The sequence below is a fragment of the Eublepharis macularius genome, chromosome 1, assembly GCF_028583425.1.
Source record: "Eublepharis macularius isolate TG4126 chromosome 1, MPM_Emac_v1.0, whole genome shotgun sequence".
In the NCBI taxonomy this organism is placed as follows: Eukaryota; Metazoa; Chordata; class Lepidosauria; order Squamata; family Eublepharidae; genus Eublepharis; species Eublepharis macularius.
In genome coordinates, this window is record NC_072790.1 from 124,252,509 (window position 1) to 124,272,731 (window position 20,223).

General features: G+C 44.0%; 1 protein-coding gene across 4 annotated transcripts in view; it reads left to right on the forward strand.

Annotated features, from left to right (window-relative positions):
* The window catches only part of UTRN (utrophin), a 584,696-nt gene that overhangs the window by 410,660 nt on the left and 153,813 nt on the right, over positions 1-20,223 (forward strand). For 3 of the 4 annotated variants that reach the window (XM_054999201.1, XM_054999369.1, XM_054999288.1), the window contains exons 57-59: positions 344-490; positions 3,216-3,294; positions 6,034-6,094. In XM_054999201.1, coding sequence (XP_054855176.1) covers positions 344-490; positions 3,216-3,294; positions 6,034-6,094 — 287 coding nt within the window. The remainder of the gene's footprint in view (positions 1-343; positions 491-3,215; positions 3,295-6,033; positions 6,095-20,223) is intronic. The other variant, XR_008598285.1, reaches the window with a different exon arrangement.

A 20,223-nucleotide genomic window follows, 5' to 3' on the forward strand; every position in this document is an offset into this window, starting at 1 on the left:
CCAAGGCATGCTATAAAGGGCTCTTGAATATATCACAAGATGTAATAAACTCTCAGGAACTTTTAAATACCTTTGTCTGATTATCGTTCTAACTTTCTTACTGTTTTGTTGTTTCCTGGAAAACTTTCAGGAATATCAGACACCCTCCCTTCCCTCATGTTAAGAATTTCTAGCATATTCACTGCATTTTTAGTGTTTGCTGTAACACACAAACCATCAGAGGGAGGTCAGTGGATGGGAACCATCACATAGAAAAAATGAGTGTGCTTATACATGTTTTGTTTGAACTGTGAATGCTCTTTAAGTTGCTTCATTAAATATAAGTGTATGTTTGTTCTTCTAGGCTTTTAGGGAAGAAATTGCACCAATCAACTTGAAAGTTAAAGCAGTAAATGATTTATCTATTCAACTCTCTCCACTTGACCTTCATCCATCATTAAAGATAACACGGCAGCTAGATGACCTCAATATGCGCTGGAAACTTTTACAGGTATTCTCTTCCTGTCTTCAATGGATTAGTAGCTTAGTATAGCCTGTATAGTTTTTCCTTTCTCTTGTTATCATTATTCCTTGTCTGTTTTAAAAGCAACATGTAATGAACAAGTACTTCTTTTCTTTTTTTGATTGATAACCTGTATTTCCTGCTGTCTTCTGCAGTTCAGTTCATACTGAATATATGAATTCATAACAGGACGGAGACAGAATTAATCTCCAAAGACACATGTACATATTTTGCAACAATATAATAGTAATATTTCTATCAATTTGTAAATTTCAGAATATTCTCCATAAATCAAAGTTATTAAAGCCTTTTCTAAGTAAGCATATATGTTTTCTGTTGCACTGCCTTCACAGTTCTTCTGTCTTTACTTGTAATGTAAGTTATTACGTACTACTGTCAAGGCTGTTTTAAATGCATTATGTCTGATCTGGGATGTGCTGATTAGAGGTGTGCGCTTCAGGTTCCCAGTTTGGAAAAAAACCCCGAACGGGGCCCAATTTGTAAAGATTCGGTATTTCTGAATCAGGGCCAGTATGATGACCCTGATTTGGAAATACCGAATTGAAGCTACCTGAAGCTATCTGGGGCAGTCTTCTGGCGGTGGTGTGGCCAGCACCGGCGTTTGCTGCCGCTCTGCTGGCCACTGCTTCGGCCTCTGTGGCAGCGCGGGAGGTGCCGGCGTTCGCTGCCGCTCTGCCGGCCGCCGCTTTGGCCTCTGCAGCAGCACGGGCAGCGGCAGTGTTAGCTGGTGCCATGCCGGCTGCCACAGAGGCCAAAGCGGCAGCGCGGGTGGCAGCGGCAGTGGCATTCACTGCCACCCTGCTGACCGCTGTACAGGTTGAAGCGGTTGCAAGGCAGCAGTGGTGGCGTTTGCTGCTGCCCTGCCGGCAGCCACAGAGGCCGAAGCGGCGGCACGGGCAGCGGTGGAGGCGTTTGCTGCCGCAGAGGCCGAAACAGCGGCGCGGGTGGTGCAGGCGCTGGCTGCAGCTTACTCCGCCACCCTGCTGGCCGCAGGAGCGGCGGCAGAAGGCCTGCTCCAGCCTTCAAGGTAAGTGGGGTTGGGGGAAGGGGGAAGGGGGGCTCAGGGGGTAGGTGGTTATCTCTCTTCGGTATGCTCTGAATCATTTTGAAGCATACGGAAGCTATTTCCAAAAACCTAAGCCACTTCGAGTTTTGGGTTGTTCCGGATCGTTTTCCCGCTTCGGGTAAATCCGAAGCGAGAAAACCGAATTTTTCCCCCGCTGCACACCTCTAGTGCTGACTGGAACTAATGAGTAAGGAAAAGAGTTCGCAAAAAGCAGGGAATTTGAACTCCAATAATAATTTATAATAATAATAATCTCCAATAATATCTATTTTACATGTTTTTATCCGGCGCTTTCTATAGGAGGAGCACACATGTTTTTCCCTTCCTCAGTTTATCCTCCAACAATCTTGTACGTAGGTTAAGATGAGACTGACTCACCCAAGCTTTATGGTAGAGGAGGGATTTGAGCCTGTGCCTCTCAAACCTAAATCAAACACACTAGCCACTGCACCATAGTAGTGCAGGTTATAATTGGGGCAGAAATCTTTCCAGAATGCTCTTGAAACTGTTGTGTTATTACAGGCTCTTTATCTGTTCTGATAATTGCATAAAGTGGGTGAAGTACTGTCTGGAGACAGCTAAGCTACTTTCATGTGTCCAGAGGCTTTCCATGTCACAAATGTGTGATGTTACCATCCCCTTTGTATACTGGAGACCATGCATACAAAGTTTAATGTAGTCTGAAAACATCTAGCACAGTGTTGTTTTTCTATGCAGCATTGGAAGAGGCAAAGACATGTAGACTGAAGTAACAGACAGCATGTCCTAGGCACTGAAGACTGAAGGACTATCTGTCCTAGGCAATGTAGACTGAAGGACTATCTGTTTAGAATTTCACTAGTCATCCCAGAGTTTGTGTGGAAAGTAAAATATTCATGCCTTCCTACACCACATAAGGGAAGAAGGGAGCTCTGACACTCTGAGAAGGGAACTCTGTCTCTCAAAAGCTTATATCCTGAAAATTGAGAACTGAAATGTCTGAAAGTGGAAGGAAAATGCTCCTTTATCTTTTGACATCTGCATCCTGCAGAGTTAAAATGTAATCTGCTGAGAAACAGTGTGTCCTGCAAAGCAAAATTATAAACATTTCTGAGGCTTCTTGTCTGTTTTTCTTGAAACGTAATTTTGTTTTTGGAATGCTTTTTATGCCTTACGGAGATTTGACTAAGCAGTTAGGCTCCTGCTGGATGTGAGAGTGCAGTTTAATTAGTAAACCAGGAGGATGTCTGCCCATCTTGACAACCGGCAAACAGCAGGCTCCAAAGTGGTTCTTTGTAAAGGCATCTGTAAGATCAATAGAATCAAAATGAGACCTGAGGCTTACTCTAGACATTTGGACAAGGGAAGAAGGGAGAGAAGCAGAAATTTCCATGGACAGATATAGTCACTGTGAAAACCTTTTTCGTTACTGATTTGCATTGCTTGCTTAGGGAACATTATTATATTTAAACATTAAGAACTAGAGAGTAGATAATGTTGGACAGAGAAAATAATCTCTGATGTACTTGGCCCATTTCTAAAAGTGATTATAAAGTAATTGTAACGCTATCCATCAGGATAGATGCTTTGTATGATCTTTTGAAACCTAGTTAATAATTTTGCTTCTATCTATGGTTATAAATATAGATAACTGTAGAGGATCGCCTCAAACAACTACAGGAAGCACACTGGGATTGTGGTCCTTCATCTCAAAATTTTCTTTCTGGTAAGTGTTAGATATTATTGGATAATATGATTTTGAGAGACAGGTTAAGAGGACCCAAATGCAGATAACTGAGTTACTTAATAGGATCAAATGTTATTTATTCTATTTACCTGAGTGGGGTATGTCTGCTTACACCTGTACCACTTTCAGAAATAATGTCTGACTTGGATCACATTCCTAGGTAGGAACCGTGCACCTTTGCAGTTGGAAAAAATCTGATTCTCTTTATTACACAGTCAAGAAAATATGCCCACTACAGTGAAATGACACTTCTCCCCAAGTATCTGTGTAAAAGATTACAACTTTGTAATGTTTGAGTGTTCAGAGGCTAATATAAAATTGCCTTCACAGATAATCAACAGGTTACAGTATGAGTTTTTCTGTAGTTTCCAGGTTGCAAAGATAATGTATGTTAGTTCCAGTATGTTTATTAAGTTAGCCAGAAGTAAAAAAAACCAACAACTTCAATTTGCCCAACAGATGGGTTGTTCTGCAACCAATGACCATTTATACAACTAAACATTTCTTTTCATTTTCTGAGATTGTGTTATGTGATCAATCTCTGTCTCAAAATATAGAAGACTAACTAGAGTAACAAGATACAAAGAGAAGGTAGGGAAATGTCTACTTGCAGCCCATGAAAATGCATGCATCAGCTGCTGTGGGGTGACAGGCTGCTGTAGGGTTTACCTATCATGGGAAACGTGGTGATTTCCAGCCTTGGGCTGTTTGTTGAATTTTACTCAGTTTGACTCCTCCCATAAGGTGACTTGCTTGTGGTGACAGTGTCATGAGGGCCCATCCACCTTTTAAGAATATTGTTTATCCGTTCTGTGCGTTCCTTTTTGGTTTTTCTTATCTGACTTGTCTCAGGAGCTGTCCCAGGTGAGTTGTGTTTTTCCCATTCGATTGCTAGGTGATCAGGTGTTCTATTGGTTGATGATTGGCCCCTCTGTTGCTGGTGTAGAGCAGGATGCCTCATGGCACTGGTAGAAGTGTGCAGTTAACCACCAAGTTAAAGACAATGTGTCTTTAACACAATGGCAGTTAGTTGTTGGACACCACCAGATTATTGTCTGATGTGACATTAGCTGGAATAAGCATATGGGTTATTTTTTATTGTTGACCTTTTCCTTTCTCGATTACATTTTCATTTAGCACTGGTTTTACTCTTTTTTAATTGTGTGGATTTGTAATTCCTGTAATGAAATGCTTCAGAAAGATGCTTTGGTAAAGGAATAGGATGTAGACTACTATGGTATAGACTAATGTGCCTAGGACATGCTGTCTGTTGCTATAAGTAATAATAATAATAATAATATTTGATTTATATACCACCCTTCAGGATGACTTAACACCCACTCAGAGCGGTTTACAAAGTATGTTATTGTTATCCTCCCAACAAAACACCCTGTGAGGTGGGTGGGGCTGAGAGAACTGTGACTGACCCAAGGTCACCCAGCTGGCTTCAAGTGGAGGAATGGGGAATCAAACCCGATTCTCCAGATTAGAGTCCCACGCTCTTAACCACTACACCAAACTGGCTGTAGGATCCTAGTATGTAATTTCCTTGGATCCTACTATGTAATTTCTGCATCATTTATTGTGTCTTGTTAATACTTAGGCTTCGTTTCAGCTCTGTTTTCATATTTCTGCAATCCAAACCCTATTTGCATAATTTTTGGCTGAACTATTCCTGTTGATTTAAATTGCCTTATGCTGTGTAATCGATCTTGATTCTTAGTGAGAACAGTGGACTATAAATGAAGTAAATAAATCAAAATGCCATTATGGACAAACCTATGACAAGTGGAAGCTCTTGATGATTACACATATTCTCCTCTGATACTACCATATTATTGTGTAGATTTTTTAAAATTTGGATTGTGAATTCTTACTTGATTTTTACTGTGTTTTGCATTTTGGAGCTGGGTTGACCTTCTATGCTTGTTTTAAAAGCCTTGGATGCCAGCCAATCTTGCATTCTCTTGCTCCTTATCTTGTATCATTACATCCTGATGCCCTCCCTTGTAACACTCCGCCCATCTTTGGCTGGGATATAAAAGCTCAAGGATCTTCATTCCTACTCATGTCTGAAGAATGGAGCTCTGATTCTTGAAAGCTAACACTGAAAATCTTGTTGATCTCTAAGGTGCCACTGGATTCAAAGCCTGCTTATTTCTAGTATTTCTAGTATCATATCCCATTTAACATTGAGTAGCCTTACCAGTGATCTTGAAGACTATGTTTTCCTTTATATTTTGTTGCCTTACTCTTTCCTATCCAGTTCACTGAGCTCATCCTGTTTTTGAGAGAATTCTGTTACCATATCAGACCAGAAGTTCTCTTCTGCTACATTGCCTCAGGATTACTAAATCATATTTAGATGTCAGTTATTTAATCCTACCTGGACTGCTAAACGGATTACTTGCTTCCCCATTATCACCCAAGCTCTTTCCCCCAGTGAGTCATGGGTTAATAGTCCTTTTAACCACTAACCTTAGGTCTACAATCCACTACTCCAGGTCTATATAATGCAGCAAAATGTAGCAGTGACGCATCTTAAAGTTAAGTTAAATAGACAGAACTGGTATTGGTAGAAGGTATTGGTTGGAGATTCTACGTATTGGATTTTTGATTATTCACTGTTTGCATACATCAACCTATAACTGAGTCTAATTTTAAAGCTAAACTATATTTTTTTGTCTATTTCATAATGTACTCTCTTTGTTTCTACAGCCTCCGTCCAGCCACCATGGCAGAGATCAGTTTCACATAATAAAGTTCCTTACTACATCAAGTAAGCTGTCTTTTATTCTTTCTGTTATTGTATTAGAGAAAAATGCAGTGTTTTAGAAAGCTCCATTAGTTCTCAGCTTCCTTTCCTCATGCTGAGGGACCAAATCAAAAAGTTACTATAATTAGTCTCTCTAGTTGAATTTGTGTACATGTTTTGACAGACTTTGTCTTTGGTTCAATGCACGTACATACTGTAAAGAGAAAAACAATGCCTGAGCAGCAGTCCTTTGTCTCAGAAATATTTACGTTAACTACATACTTAGTCCTATCTGAAATGCTAGTAACTTAATAATGCCACTTGTGCATTAAATTAGAAATGTACTGATGAGACCTGCTGGAAAATCATAAAATCCAAGATAAGACACTTTAAAGCCTGCATTAAAGTTAAAATGGGGAATCTAGATAGTGTTTTCCTGTTAAGATTTGGAACAGAACTAACTATAACAATCCAGTGTGGCATTCTTTTTCTTATCCCTTCACAATACGTACATTTCTAAATTGTTATACCATAGGTACTAGGGATGTGCAAATTGGGCTTCTGATTCAGGTAAAACACCTGAATCGGACCCGATTCGCAAAGATTCAGGATTTCCAGATCAGGCCCAGGATGCTGGGCCCGATTTGGAAACCCCGAATCTAAGCTTCCCAAAGCAATTCGTATCACTTTGGGATATGGGGTTTTAAATGCCCCTTTCCATGCTGCTGTGCAAAAGGGCCCTTCCGCGCTCCACCTGAGACGCAGTGGGGGGTGTTCCCCCGTGACACAGATGGAGTTTAAAGAGCCATTTTTGCCGCCACTTGCATTGCAAGCAGCGGTGAAAGGGACCTTCTGCGCTCCACCTGGGTTGTGGGGGGGTTCCCCCTGACCCAGCTGGAGTTTGAAGGGCCATTTTAAAGGTTGAAAGGGCCCGTCTGTGCTCCACCTGGGTTGTGAGGGGTTTCCCCCACAACCCAAATGGAGTTTAAAGGGCCCTTTCATGCTCCACTTGGGTCATGGGGGATACCCCCCGTGACCCTGATGGAGTTTAAAGGGCCATTTTTGCCACTGCTTGCATTGTGGTGGTGAAAGGGCCCTTCCATGCTCAAACTGGATCATGGGGGATTCCCCCCATGACCCTGATAGAGTTTAAAGGGCCATTTTTGCCACCGCTTACATTGCAAGTGGCAGCAAAAGGGCCCTTTCGTGCTCCACCTGGGTCACAGGTGGCGGCTTTTTACCACCGTTTGCATTGCAAGTGGTGGCAAGAGGGCCCTTCCGCACTCCACCTGGGTCGCGCAGGGGGGTTTCCCCCATGACCCAGATGGAGTTTAAAGAGCCTGCTGCAAACCCCACAGAGCAAATGATCTGTGCCAGCGGGGTTTGAACTCCCCCCCCCACCGCTTATTTCACCTGATGGGAGGGGAAGGAGGGGGTTCCCTCCTTCCCCTCCCAGTGGATGAAATAAGAATCTTTATGGAGCACACAGAAGCAGGTCAAATGGAATTCCCAAAGTGGCTTGCCGCTTCGGGAATCCCTTATTTCCGACCCTTTTTTTTTTTTTTTGCACACCCCTAATAGGCACTCAATTTTACAACTTTGCCTCTTTCGTGTACGAAGACCATTATTCAGTCATTATATCACAGGGTAAGGTATCATTAATTAAAGCTTCAATGCAAAAGTTATTTGAACATTATGAGCATGACTCAGCCAAAGCCTTTAAAAAATGCCATTGATTTCAGTGGGGAAGTATGCTTAAACCACTTTAAATGCAATTTTGACTGATCAGAACTCTCATTCTGAGATGCAGAAGTTGACTGTAAAAGCAGAATTAGAATGTTTTAAAGTTAGAATCTGTAAAGGTTTTTATATCTTGTATGCCATCTCTTCCTTTAAAATTTAAAATCTGTTTTTTCTCTGAGCTAGAAAAAGAGGGGCAAGAGTTTGCAATACAAAATTCTCTTTTACCGTAAAGTAACGTACACAAATTTTCCAGAGAATTTGGAAGACAGGTGCTGTAGGCATGCCTTTACGGACTGTATTCTTCATGACTAGGATGCTCTTCTGGTGACCCTAATGCTGTAATTCTTCATTTCAATGTGTTTTTGTAACTAATGTTAAAGCAGTTTGTCTAAGGATCAGTCATCCGTGTTTTCTGTGTCTATTTATTTACTCATCAATTTGGTATATATTATTCCAAGAAAAGCCTTGTTGATGGCATCATGTAATTAAGTATCTCATTCTACATGCAATATATACTCAAGCTTCATTTTGATGTTATTGGGGGATATAACACTATGTATTTAGAATTTGTTTTATATTTCTGCTAATTGCTTGCTTGTAAAAATGGTGTGTCCAGGCACAGACACCTTTTATAGACTACTTTATGATGGAAGATGGAGTGATTCAGCATATTTTGTGCTAGTTCTCTTAGTCTACAATAGGAAGGTTCCAAAGGATGTGGCATTTTTTCAGACTTCTCTGGTAGCTCGCTTCTTGCCCCTGGTACTGCTACAATTACTGCTTCCCATTATTCATGTAGCCTCTTAGTTTAGCTCTCTTAACTCGTAACTAGGTCTCTCATTTACTACCAGGGAATTACTCATCCCAACTCTAAATCCCAGCCTCAAGGGACTGAAGAGTGGGGGGGGGGGGGAAATGGCACTCATATAGTGATGCTCTAGGAATTCCTTCTAGTCTCAGTGGTAAAGATCATAGAGACTAGGGGAAGCAGTATACAGCATAACTTGGAAGGCAATATAGAGCATAACCTGGAAGTGATCTCACATCCTCCCCAAACTCCGCCCTCCCCAGGTACCATCTCCCAGATCTCCTGGCATTCATTATTCATTATTCTCATGGGAAAGATTGTAAGATCAGTTCAGTTTTAAAATCACTCCAAATCCCAAGCATTTGTGGAAATTGCTTAATATGCCAGGCATCACAGGGGGTCTGCGAAAACCACTTTCCTCTCTTGTGACAACTGAGGGCAACTTCAGCCAATGTTTCAGCATGGCATATTGATGTAGAGTGTTCCACTAAGCAGTGTTTTTCAGGAGTGCAAGGGGCTACTAGGGAAAGGTGGTAAAAATCACTTATGCAGTCTTGCTCCATTTGGAAACCTTCGAACAATCCATGTATACATGCTGAAATTATGATGTGAGGTCATGGAACTGTGGAACTGCTTGGCAGAAATTCTCATGACTATACTTTTATACTTTTATATTATACATTATATTATACATTATATTACATTATATTATACATTATACTTTTCTAAGCAGTTTCCAGTTTTGCACAAATAGATATTTTGAACTGACATTTGTAAAGTGAGTTAGATGTCTTTTATGTATCTGTAATCACAAAACTGCTCAGGAGCCTTTGGGGGAAAAGTTTTCCAAAACCTAACAGTTCTGAGAAATGAAAGAGAAATTGTTGGGCAGACAAAGCCTACAGCTACTCTTTTGAACATTTCACTTTGTCAACAGGCAGGGAAAACCAACGAGATTACTTCCAGCTGATGGAGAAATATTGATAATCATTTAGTCATACTTTTCCCCATCACTTTGTGACTTCCAACATTATGAAAAGGGAATGTATTAGTCTAGGATCCATAAGGAGTTCATCATACATGTTAGATCATTTTGTGCATGGAATAGATCGCAAGTGGTAATTTCATTTTTGTATTAGCATTTCAAAAGAATATCCATTTATTCCTCGTGCCCAGTGCAGTGTGAAAACAGCAACCTTTCTCAGTTTGAAAAATCATGTTATAGAGAGCATCTTTTTATCATTTGTTACAAGTATGTTCAGAAGCACTCTCAATTGTTGTCTAAAGTTCTCCAATTCTTTTTCTTTCAAAGATACTAAAATTACAATGTAAGCATAATTCAGAGTGCTGGAAGGCTGTTTTGTGTGATCTGACTTGCAGTTACTGACAAAGCTGATAACTGCAGATTTTTAAGTTTTGTTGGAATAAATATTTTCATTTATTTATTTGGGGCCCTCATACTTGAGACTGTCCTACTTGAAAGGCAGCTTCTCCCTATGTAGACCAGGGTAGGGCTATAGCCCATTGGTACAGCATTTGTTTTGCATACCTAAGGTACCAGGTTCAGCACCTCCAGATGAAAGGAATGGGTAGCAGGTGATGTGAAAGACCTCTGAGACCCTGAAAAATAGAGTATTACATTGTTTTATCTTGTGTCCAGTCCATCTGTTTTCTCACCAGTAGCTAACACTGCACTAGTATTGATATGTTATGCAGAGTATTATGCAGAGACTAGGGAGAGTGTTATGCAGAGACTACATGCAAGTCATAGTGAGCCATTCTTCAAGTCTCTTCTATCTCTCCCATCCATTTACACCATCAAAGAACCAATGTTTAATAAGCTGGAGCAACAGGTATATGTAGTGTAAGTTTTGAGAAATATTCACAAATAAATTTATCACTCAGTTATCTGATTTTTTTTAAGTGCACTGTGGATTGATCTCCAGAGTGTAGTTTAGAGGTGATCTAAGTATAGTTTGAGCATGGCTGTTTCAGCCCCTGGTAATCCTCCATGAGTGCCATTCAGGTCCAGCCCTGGGAGCAGTTTCCCAAGGCAGCCCGCATTTCAGCCTCATCCCTGGGAGGGCAGGACGAGGGATGAATTTTGTGGCTCTGACTGCTACGCAAACTGCCTTTGCTGCCTTTCCAACAGAGGGACATTGGCAGGAAACATGTCCAGAGAACTTCTGCATCTTTTCCAGTTTAATAAAATATGTGTTGAAAAACAACAAACTGCTGTCTCTTTGCTTGCTTGCCTGACATTGGCAGTAGCTGCCCCCCCTCAAACTCCCCATCAGGATGTCTTCTCACACATCCCTGCAAATGTTTCCTGACTCAGGGCTGGGATAGATATAGGAGAGCCCGGTGTAGGAGAGCCAGTTTGATGTAGTGGTGTAGGAGAGCCTGGTGTAGAAGAGCAGTTTGGTGTAGTGGTTAAGAGCACGGGTCTCTAATCTGGAGAGCCAGGTTTGATTCCTCACTCCTCCACTTGAACCCAGCTGGGTGACCTTGGGTTAGTCAAAGCTCTCTGGAGCTCTCTCAGCTGTACGCACCTCACGGTGTTTTGTTGTAGGGATAATAATGACATACTTTGTAAACCGCTCTGAGTGGGCATTAAGTTGTCCTGAAGGGTGGTATATAAATCCAATGTTGTTGTTGTTATGGGGTGGGCTCTGCTGCCAGGAGGAGCCGGTTTCAAGTGGCGCCCCAGCCAGCTTTCCTGCTCCCTTCTCCCCCTCAATGTAACTTCAGGCAGTGGGGTGGGAATTGAAGTGTAGCCCATGAATGTCTGGCAGAGCGGGGGGGGGGGCTCCCCTGAACCCTTTCATTCTCTGATAGACTGAGCTGCTGGCATTTGATAAGCCAGGCAGATGATCGCTGCGTGCGAGGGAAGGAGGAAGTTGCTGCTGGGAGGTGGGGGATGTGGAGCGACATCTTGGGATCTCTGGGGCTCCTCCTCCAGGAGGATGGACCACCCTCCTTTTTGCTGTTTGTGGAAGCAGGGATGGATTTAGGAAATCTGGCACGGGGGGGGGGTGAATGCCAGCCCCTGGAGCAGTTTCTCTGCTCCCACAAGTTGTCAGTCCACTCTGGGGGGGCGTCACCCCAGGACTAAGGCATGGCTCTTGAGGTCCAACCTGCTTTCCTGCATCGTTGTGATGCAATGATGGGTTCAGATGGTGCTGCTGCAAGTCTGTAGGTGTTTTTCACTCCCATCACCTCCAATGGGCTTTCTGGTCCTCGCTTGGTTTCCAGTGGGTATTCCTGTCACTCATTGAAGAACCTGCTCCCCCACCTGCCTCTCCGAAACCTGGGAGCTGGTCCTAAGTGCTACAGGCTGTAGCACTGAACCCTCACTAGGTCCTGCTATCTTTCTGGTCCCACTTTTCAGGGAGGGGGAACTTGTTTTTCACAGTGGCAGTGGCAGCAGGAGGATTTGCAGGCATGCCAAGCTGCAGCCACCAGCCTGGCCCTCATCGGAAATGGGGGCTGGATGAGCAAGAGGGTGGGAGTCCAATTCGTACCTTCAGTGTTACCTCTGCCCCCTTCCCTAGCAGCAATGCCTGCTCCCTGACAGAATGAAATGAAATTACCACTTGTGCTCCCTGACTAGGGGGTTGTTGGTGGGCAGTGGGGATTGTGGCCTCCCCATTGGTTGCACTGCTGTTTGCCCCATGCCTGCCTGTCAGGGGAGCAGTGCAGCCATTTGCTGGTGTGGGCAGGGTTGTCAGGGGAATGGCAGTGGGTGCTCTTGGCAGCGGCCATGCCTCACCTAGCCGAACTGTTGCACCGACATGGCTCTCCTGCAAAAGTCCATAGGGAGTGGCGGAGCAAGACCACACTTGCATCAACACATGGGCGGGGGTGCTGACTCAGGGTTTAGGATTGTGCAGTGAGTTTCTCTTTTGTATGGAAAAAAAACTTTCATAGTATGGCCACTTTTTTTTTTTAACTTAGGTTGTTCCAGTCAAAAATACAATCATCATTAGGAGAACTTGAGTCTTGGGCAGACATCCAGACCTCGACTCGTACACAGAAATTTTGCAGAATAATGGTTTGCAATCTGGGTTAACAGATTAGAAAGGCCTATGGCCCACTGTAACCTAATCAGACAAAAGTCTATAAAAGATTATAAATTATTATGTAATGTATATGAGTGAACAAAGAAACTCAGATACTAACGGTTGATCAATAAACAGACATAATTATATTATTTAAGATTTAAAACATTGTCGTATGTAATAAAAATGTAACGTATCATAAATCAAAGTATATATAAACTAAGCTGTGTTAAAGATGCCTTTATAGAGCCTAGAAATCTCTGTAAAGAACATCAAAATTAGAGTTGCTGGCTCCAGTTTGGGAAATTCCTGGTATCGTGAAGCCTGGGGAGGATGGAATTTGGGGATGAGAAAGATGATTCACAGTAATTCTTTCAGCCTTATTTGCAACACTGAAGCATCAAAAAAGTAAAGCGAATGGAAAGAAAAATGACAAGTACTTAAAATAATCCACTTATTCAAAAATACCCCTTAACACTCCTGTAGATAAGTTTACTATAGCCTTTGTTAAAATATTTTTTAAAAAAACACGCAGTGTCTCTGGCCCAATATGAAACAGGGTTTCTTCCATGAAATCTAGCCATTCCAGCCATCTGGTTATATGAAAATTTGATTTATACAGCTCACGTTAAGCATTTTCCAAAATCATTTATACTGGAACATGAGTGTGAAACAGTGTAATCTTCAAATATTTTAGGTTTTCAGTAATACTAGCTAAAAGAGGAAAATGTAAGTCCAAAGCTGGTTTGTCAATATTTATAGGCTGAGAAAGAAAGAGGGAACTCAAAGAAGGAAAAAAATATGATTAAAACATACAGTCTTTACCATACACAGTCAGTCACAATAAAAGGTATGAAAGCAGGTATTTGATCCTAAGTTATATGTTCAGACATATAACTTAGGATCAAAGAAAAACCATTTTTCAGAGGTTCTGTGATTTAAAAAGTTGTTATAGGCTGCAAAGAAACTGGACAGTTTTCTCCAGATGCACAGGATTCAGTTTCAATTATGTTATCTCAAAACAAATATTTATTATCCACACAGTTTTCAACTTTTTTTCCCTTGTATGAGATTTTTTCCCTTGTATGAGAGACACATATTGAAAAGGAGTTATTAATTTTGAAAAGTGTCCCTTTGGAAACTTTTAGTTGTGGCCCATCTGTCACAGTTCTGTATCTGAAGTCAAGGGAAGGGCTGCAAGTAGGAGTGTTGACACATATACTATATATGCTTTCAGGTTCTTCAGGAACTTTTCAGAGTTAAAAATAAATGCTTTAGATGGTAAAAATATATATATAAAACATGGTGAGGAGAACAATGTTCAGTTGTTTCCCAACTTTGTCCTATATAGGTTTGCCAGTCCCCCTGTGGGGGCGGGGGATCCACCACTCTCACCCTCCACCCCCTGCCCCCGCTTACCTGGCTGTCAGGGGGAAAAGGTGGGGGAACATGCCTCCCGGACGAGGTCCTGGGTGACGCGGCATGCTCCTGCATGCCACAACTGCTCCGATCGAACCCCATTTGGCCCAGATCAGGCCTAAATCAGGTCGCTGTAGAGTGCAGAAGTTCTCCCGCTCTCTGTAATGGCCCGATTCAGGCCAAATCAGCCCAAATGGGCACAATTCAGCCCCCTGAGGCGCATGGGAGCTCTCCCAGGGTGGCATGTGGCCTGTATGATGACATCACTTCCCAGAAGTGATGTCATCATGCAAGCTGGGAGTGTCCACGCGAAGGGGAGAACACAAGGTAGGTGCCAGGTCTCAAGCCTCCCGCTCAGGGTGGAGGGTGTGCAGACCTGGCAACCCTACTTCTATATACTTCTCTGCCAAGGAAAGAGTACTGTGTCACTCACCCACTACTTTTCCCATACAGATCATACCCTCTTTCCAATTTGTTTTTAGATATATGACTAGGGTTCCCAGACCTAGTTCTGCTACTGAATATCTAATTTAGCTAGAGTGCTGGGCCAAATTTGCTATCTGGCGATTTCTGTTAGCAACTTTAAAGAAAGAAAATGTACAAAGTAGAGCTTCATACAGGACATTTTAGTAAGGATATTGATGATGCCTCAGCACCATCTTCAAGCTAATATCAAAATTCATTGCCTTGCTGGCTATTTTTTGTTTGCTTCAAATAAAAAACGTAGCCTCATCAGAAATCTTTAAAACCTATTTTATTACAAAACAAATAGCATGTCTAATTTTTCAAGCCTTCCTTCAGGAAATAAATGTTGTGCTTTCCTGTTCTTAGTAAATGTCTATCAATCTGGGTATATAAAAATGTGCCCTAAAATAAATCTTATCCTGGATATTAATATTATCTGTCTTAAGACTTGGGAGAGAAATATAATACTTAAGGTGCTGCAAAAGGTAATATAAATCTAAAATCTTGAGGTCATTTTTATTGCCAGATGACAAAGTGATTTCACTTTTCAGAACTAGTTTTACTGTGGTGTGCTTTCTAATCCTGGTGAAGTTTGGAATACTTGTAAATAGTATATGTAGAAAGAAGGACTATCAAACAGCTAAATAATTTTAATTATTTGATTATATGCTTCAGTTTGTCAGAAATCCAACATGTCTTTTTTAAGGTATTGAAGGAAGTGAAATAATACTCCTCATTCTTAGATGAGAGGGCTTTCTTTGTTTTCTTTTTTCATTGACAAATGTGCTCCACAATATTTTAAGTGAGATTAGGCATGGGATCCTGCAGTTCTATCTCACTAATAGAAACATTCTCTCACCATTAGTGAAACAGAATACTAGAATCTAACCTGTATTCTGCCAGCAATTGGGAAGGTGGTTTTAAGAGTGTATACTAGTTCTCCTGTAACCCAAGATTTGGTAGAGCCATTGATGAATTCCATTGCCTGATACAGCAGTATCCATGAAAGCAAAATTATATGGGAACATGTGATTTTTATAGACAATTATATTGATGCATAGTGGATGTTCAAGTTTACAAATTAATAACAGAAAAATCATGTTAAAGATCAAATTAGTAAATTACTGTATGTTCAGGCTACCAATTCTGCTTTAGTAAAACTGTTTATCAAGAGCACATTTTATAAAGTTAATATTGTATACATTAGTTCATCTTCATTCTTCTGCACCTCCACACATGGGACTGCGCAGGCGCAGGCCAGCCGCCGGAAGATTTTTTCATCGCTTTCCTCCGCTCCGAAGGGGCCGTTGGGCGCGCGCCTCAGCGACCATTTCCCGCCCAAACGGTCACGTGTCCAACGGCGATCAACGGCCCCTTCCCTCAGTTCTCTTCTTGCCGCCGCTAGAAGGGAACGTTTGCTTCGCAGCTCCGCGCTTCGTATTGATTGCTTACTTCGTGATTGATATTTCGGTTTTGATACTTGGATTTCGGACTTGGCTTACTCTTCTTCTTGCTGATTTGGATGGACTTTGGACTCGGTGTGTATTGACTCGGACTGTTATTTGACGACGCGTATTTGCTGAACCCCTTAAACATGGCCTCTAAGGCCTTATTCAAGCACTGTGCTCAGTGCCAGACAAAGATGGCCCAAACAGATGGGCATGATCTGTGCCTTTTTTGCCTTGGGGAGGGTCATATTGTCCCAGCGTGTAAGATCTGCCAGAAGTTCACCGATAAGGCCAGACAGGAGAGGTCTGCGCGCTTGAAGGCAACCCTGTGGCAGAAAGTGTTGGATGGAGAGGAGACTTCCAGGCCCCCTTCGGTGGCGAGCAAAACTCCATTGTCCTCCCCAAAGGCTGCCCTTAGCTCCTTGGCCGAACGGCATTCACGAGCGGGCTCTGTCGCTTCTGCTAAGTCGGTGTCGACATCTCGACCAGCGAGTATAGCAGCACCAAAAGCGGGTTCACAAGTGGCGATGTCTCCGAAATCGCCGAGAGAAAAGGCGTCGTCGAGACCGGATCCGAGGAAGTCGGTTTCAGGATCGGATCCGATGGGGTCGGATCCTACCTGCCTGTCGACTCCGACGCCGGATCCGAAGGCCACTGCAGCACCGAGACCACACTCCGCTGGCAAGAAGTCCTCCACCAAAAGGGCGTCGGATCCGAGAGCCTGCTCGGAACCGCCGTCGAAGAAGCCGAAGAAGTCCAAACATGGACACTCTCGGTCCCCACGGCGCAGGTCTGCTGATGAGGTAGTGCTAGTTTCTCCACGCACGCCTTCCCCTCATCTGAACTCGCCGGACCGTTCTGCCCCGGAGGACGTACCGGATCCGGGTGCGTATGTTGTGGTCTCGAGTGCTCTGTCGCCGGAACCGAGCCCGGCTGCCCCTCGTCAGATCCGACGCACACCCAGGGAGCGCTCCTCCGCGTCTCCAGCTTCCTCCACTCGGAGCCGACGCCCTGTCTCCGATGTGGAAAGCGTCGGTTCCGAGCATTTCTTGGCTTCCCGGCACCGGCAGGCCTCCTATATTCTACCTCCTTACCACTGTCAATGGAGTGGGGCTCCTGCGGGGTATGACTCCTCAGATCCGAGGCCATCAACTTCCAGGCAGCGTGAGTGGCTACCTCCACCGTTTCCAGCTGATGAGGTGTCGGTTCCTGCTTCTGATGAGGAGGAGGCTGCTGTTGGCTACGAGTGTGGCTCTGAGTCCTTGTCGGAACCGTCTCCGGATGACAATGTGGCTCCCAGTACGAGTTCCCCGTATGAGGACCTCCGTATCTATGCAGACCAGATGGCCCGTATGGCAAAGGCGTTGGAGATTGGTATTTCTTCGGCCACGCCTAAGACGAAGGACAAGCTCCTGTGCTGCATCTATGGTGACAACCCGGCTATGGTGGGTTTCCCCATGTTGGAGGGCGTAGAGGAGATAGTGGAGAAGGTGTGGAAGGTGCCTTCGGATCTGCCAGCTACATCGAAGCGCATTGAGCAGATGTACAAAATCAAGCAAGGCACATGGCAATCGCTTGTCAAGCATCCTCCACCTTCATCTCTGGTTGCTGAGGAGATCCAGCACCGTCGGTCAGGTTCCTCTTCCGTCCCGCCAGACAAGGAGGGGAAGAAGATGGACGCCCTGGGCAGGCGCCAATACTCCATCTCGGCCCTGGCCCTCCGTATAGCCAACTACCAAACCGTCATGGCTGGCTATCAGCTCTACCTGTGGGAGAAGCTGACGCCTTATGTCGCTGACTTGCCTGCAGAGAAGAAGGCGGTGGTGTCCTTGCTGCAAAACGAAGCCATTCGCCTTTAAAAGCAGCAGATGAATGCGGGGAGCCATGCAGCTGATACTGCTGTCCGTGGTATGTCATCAGCAGTGATCCTGAGACGGCACTCTTGGCTCCGGTCAACAGCTCTCCCACAAGAGGTGAAGACCAAAATTGAGAATCTGCCATTTGAAGGGGATTCTCTGTTTTCCAGCACCACAGATGAGGCGCTGAAAAAGAAGAAAGAAGATAGGCAGACGGCTCGGTCGTTGGGAGTGACCTCGGCAGACAGGTCTGCTTTCAAGCCACGGTACCCCACGAGATACAACCCGTACCAGTACCATGGGAGATACCAACAGCGTCCCTACTTCCATCAATACCCTGCTTCTCAGCGCCATTACTTTCAAGCCCCGTCCATCTCAGCCTCCTGCTCAGCAAAAAGATCCGCAAGGAGCAGGGAGGCAATTCTGACGGGATGAACCAGTCACAGCCCTGACTTTCTCGGACAGGCTGAAGCCTTTCCTATTTGAATGGGAGTCAATAACATCTGACTCATGGGTCTTAACAATTGTAAACAAAGGATATGGGCTGGAATTCACTGAACTGCCTATGTGTATCTCACCATTAAGGGCTGTGAATAATACCATGGCTGAGCTAGAGGATGAGATCATATCTCTCTTGGCCAAGGGTGCTGTGGAGGAGGTGGCGTACAAGGAGTCTGAGAAAGGCTTCTTTTCTCGTTTCTTTCTAGTCCCCAAAAAGGATGGGGGTTTACGCCCCATTCTAGATTTAAGGGGTCTTAATGCCTTTCTAAAAGTGACAAAGTTTAAGATGGTCACGCTGTCTGCTGTAATTTCCTTGGTGAAGAAAGGGGATTGGTTTGCTGTCCTTGACTTGAAGGACGCCTATTTCCATGTTGGAATACTAGAGGAGCACAGAAAGTTTCTGGGCTTCGTTTACAAGCTAAGTGTGTTCCGCTATAGAGTGCTTCCCTTCGACCTATCCACGGCGCCACGAGTATTTACTAAGTGTGTGGGTCCTGTGGTGTCTTTCCTTCGAGAGAAAGGCTGTACCATCTTTCCTTACTTCGATGATTGGCTCACTGTGGCAGACTCTGAGGCTGGGCTTGTGCACGCTGTAGAGTTAGTGCTAAGCACATGCAAACGTTTGGGTCTGCTGGTAAATTTGGATAAGTCAAAGCTGGTACCCAGCTGTAAGGTCTCTTACATTGGTGCAGTATTAGACTCCATTGAGGGTAAAGCACTGCTTCCACAGGAAAGGGCTAAGTCTCTTAAGGGATTGGTTTCCATGTTTAAGAGAAATCGTTTCCAATCTGTGTGCATGATACAATGCTTACTGGGCCACATGGCAGCTGCTACCTCAGTAGTACCCTTTGCGAGACTGCGTATGCGTCCGCTCCAAAATTGGTTTGTGCGGAGGTACGATGCTATACACCACCCTCCGTCTCTCAAGTTATCCATACCTAGGGTCATTCTATCCTCCCTTGACTGGTGGCTGTCAGATGACAACTTGTTTAAGGGGACCCTGTTTGGCTATCTGCATCCTGAGGTTACAGTGACCACTGATGCGTCCCTACAGGGATGGGGTGCCTATTGTGGTGCTGTGTGCGTACAGGATGTATGGTCAGAAAGGGAAAGAAACCTGCATATTAACGTTCTTGAACTAAGAGCTATTCGTTTTGCACTTGTGTCCCTTGCAGCACTTCTACAAAACCGTCAGGTGTTTGCACCTGCACGACTGCCATGGCACGACTGCCATGTATTACCTAAACCAGCAAGGGGGCACAGCTTCTATGATTCTCTGCAGGGAGGCCACGCTCGTTTGGCAATGGGCGAGCCAGAATGGTGTGATTCTTCGAGCAATACACGTAGCGGGATCAGACAGCAGAGTAGAGTGCACGTGTTGGACCACGAGTGGGAACTAAATGCAAAGTATATTGGGCCGATCTTCCAAATGTGGGGCCAACCGAGCATTGATGTGTTTGCAACGTCAGCAAACACCAAGGCCCAGATATTTTGTTCAAGGGCAGGAAGCGACCCCCTCTCTATTGGGGATGCCTTCCAATTTACGTGGACCCACAGGTTGCACTATATGTTTCCACCATTCCCGCTAATACCAAGGGTGTTGTGCAAGATAGAGAACGACAATGCAGATTGCATTCTGGTAGCACCCTTCTGGTCGAGACAAGTGTGGTTCCCCAAACTGTTGCAGATGTCCAATCGGACGTATGTGAGTCTGCCTCCCCGGCAGGATCTTCTGCTGAACGGGAGCTTGTTCCACCACGAGCCCAAGAAGTTGCACCTGTCTGGCGGATTCTACCCCACCTGTAACTTATTCTGAGCAAGTGGAGAAAGTCATGCTAAATGCAAGGAAACT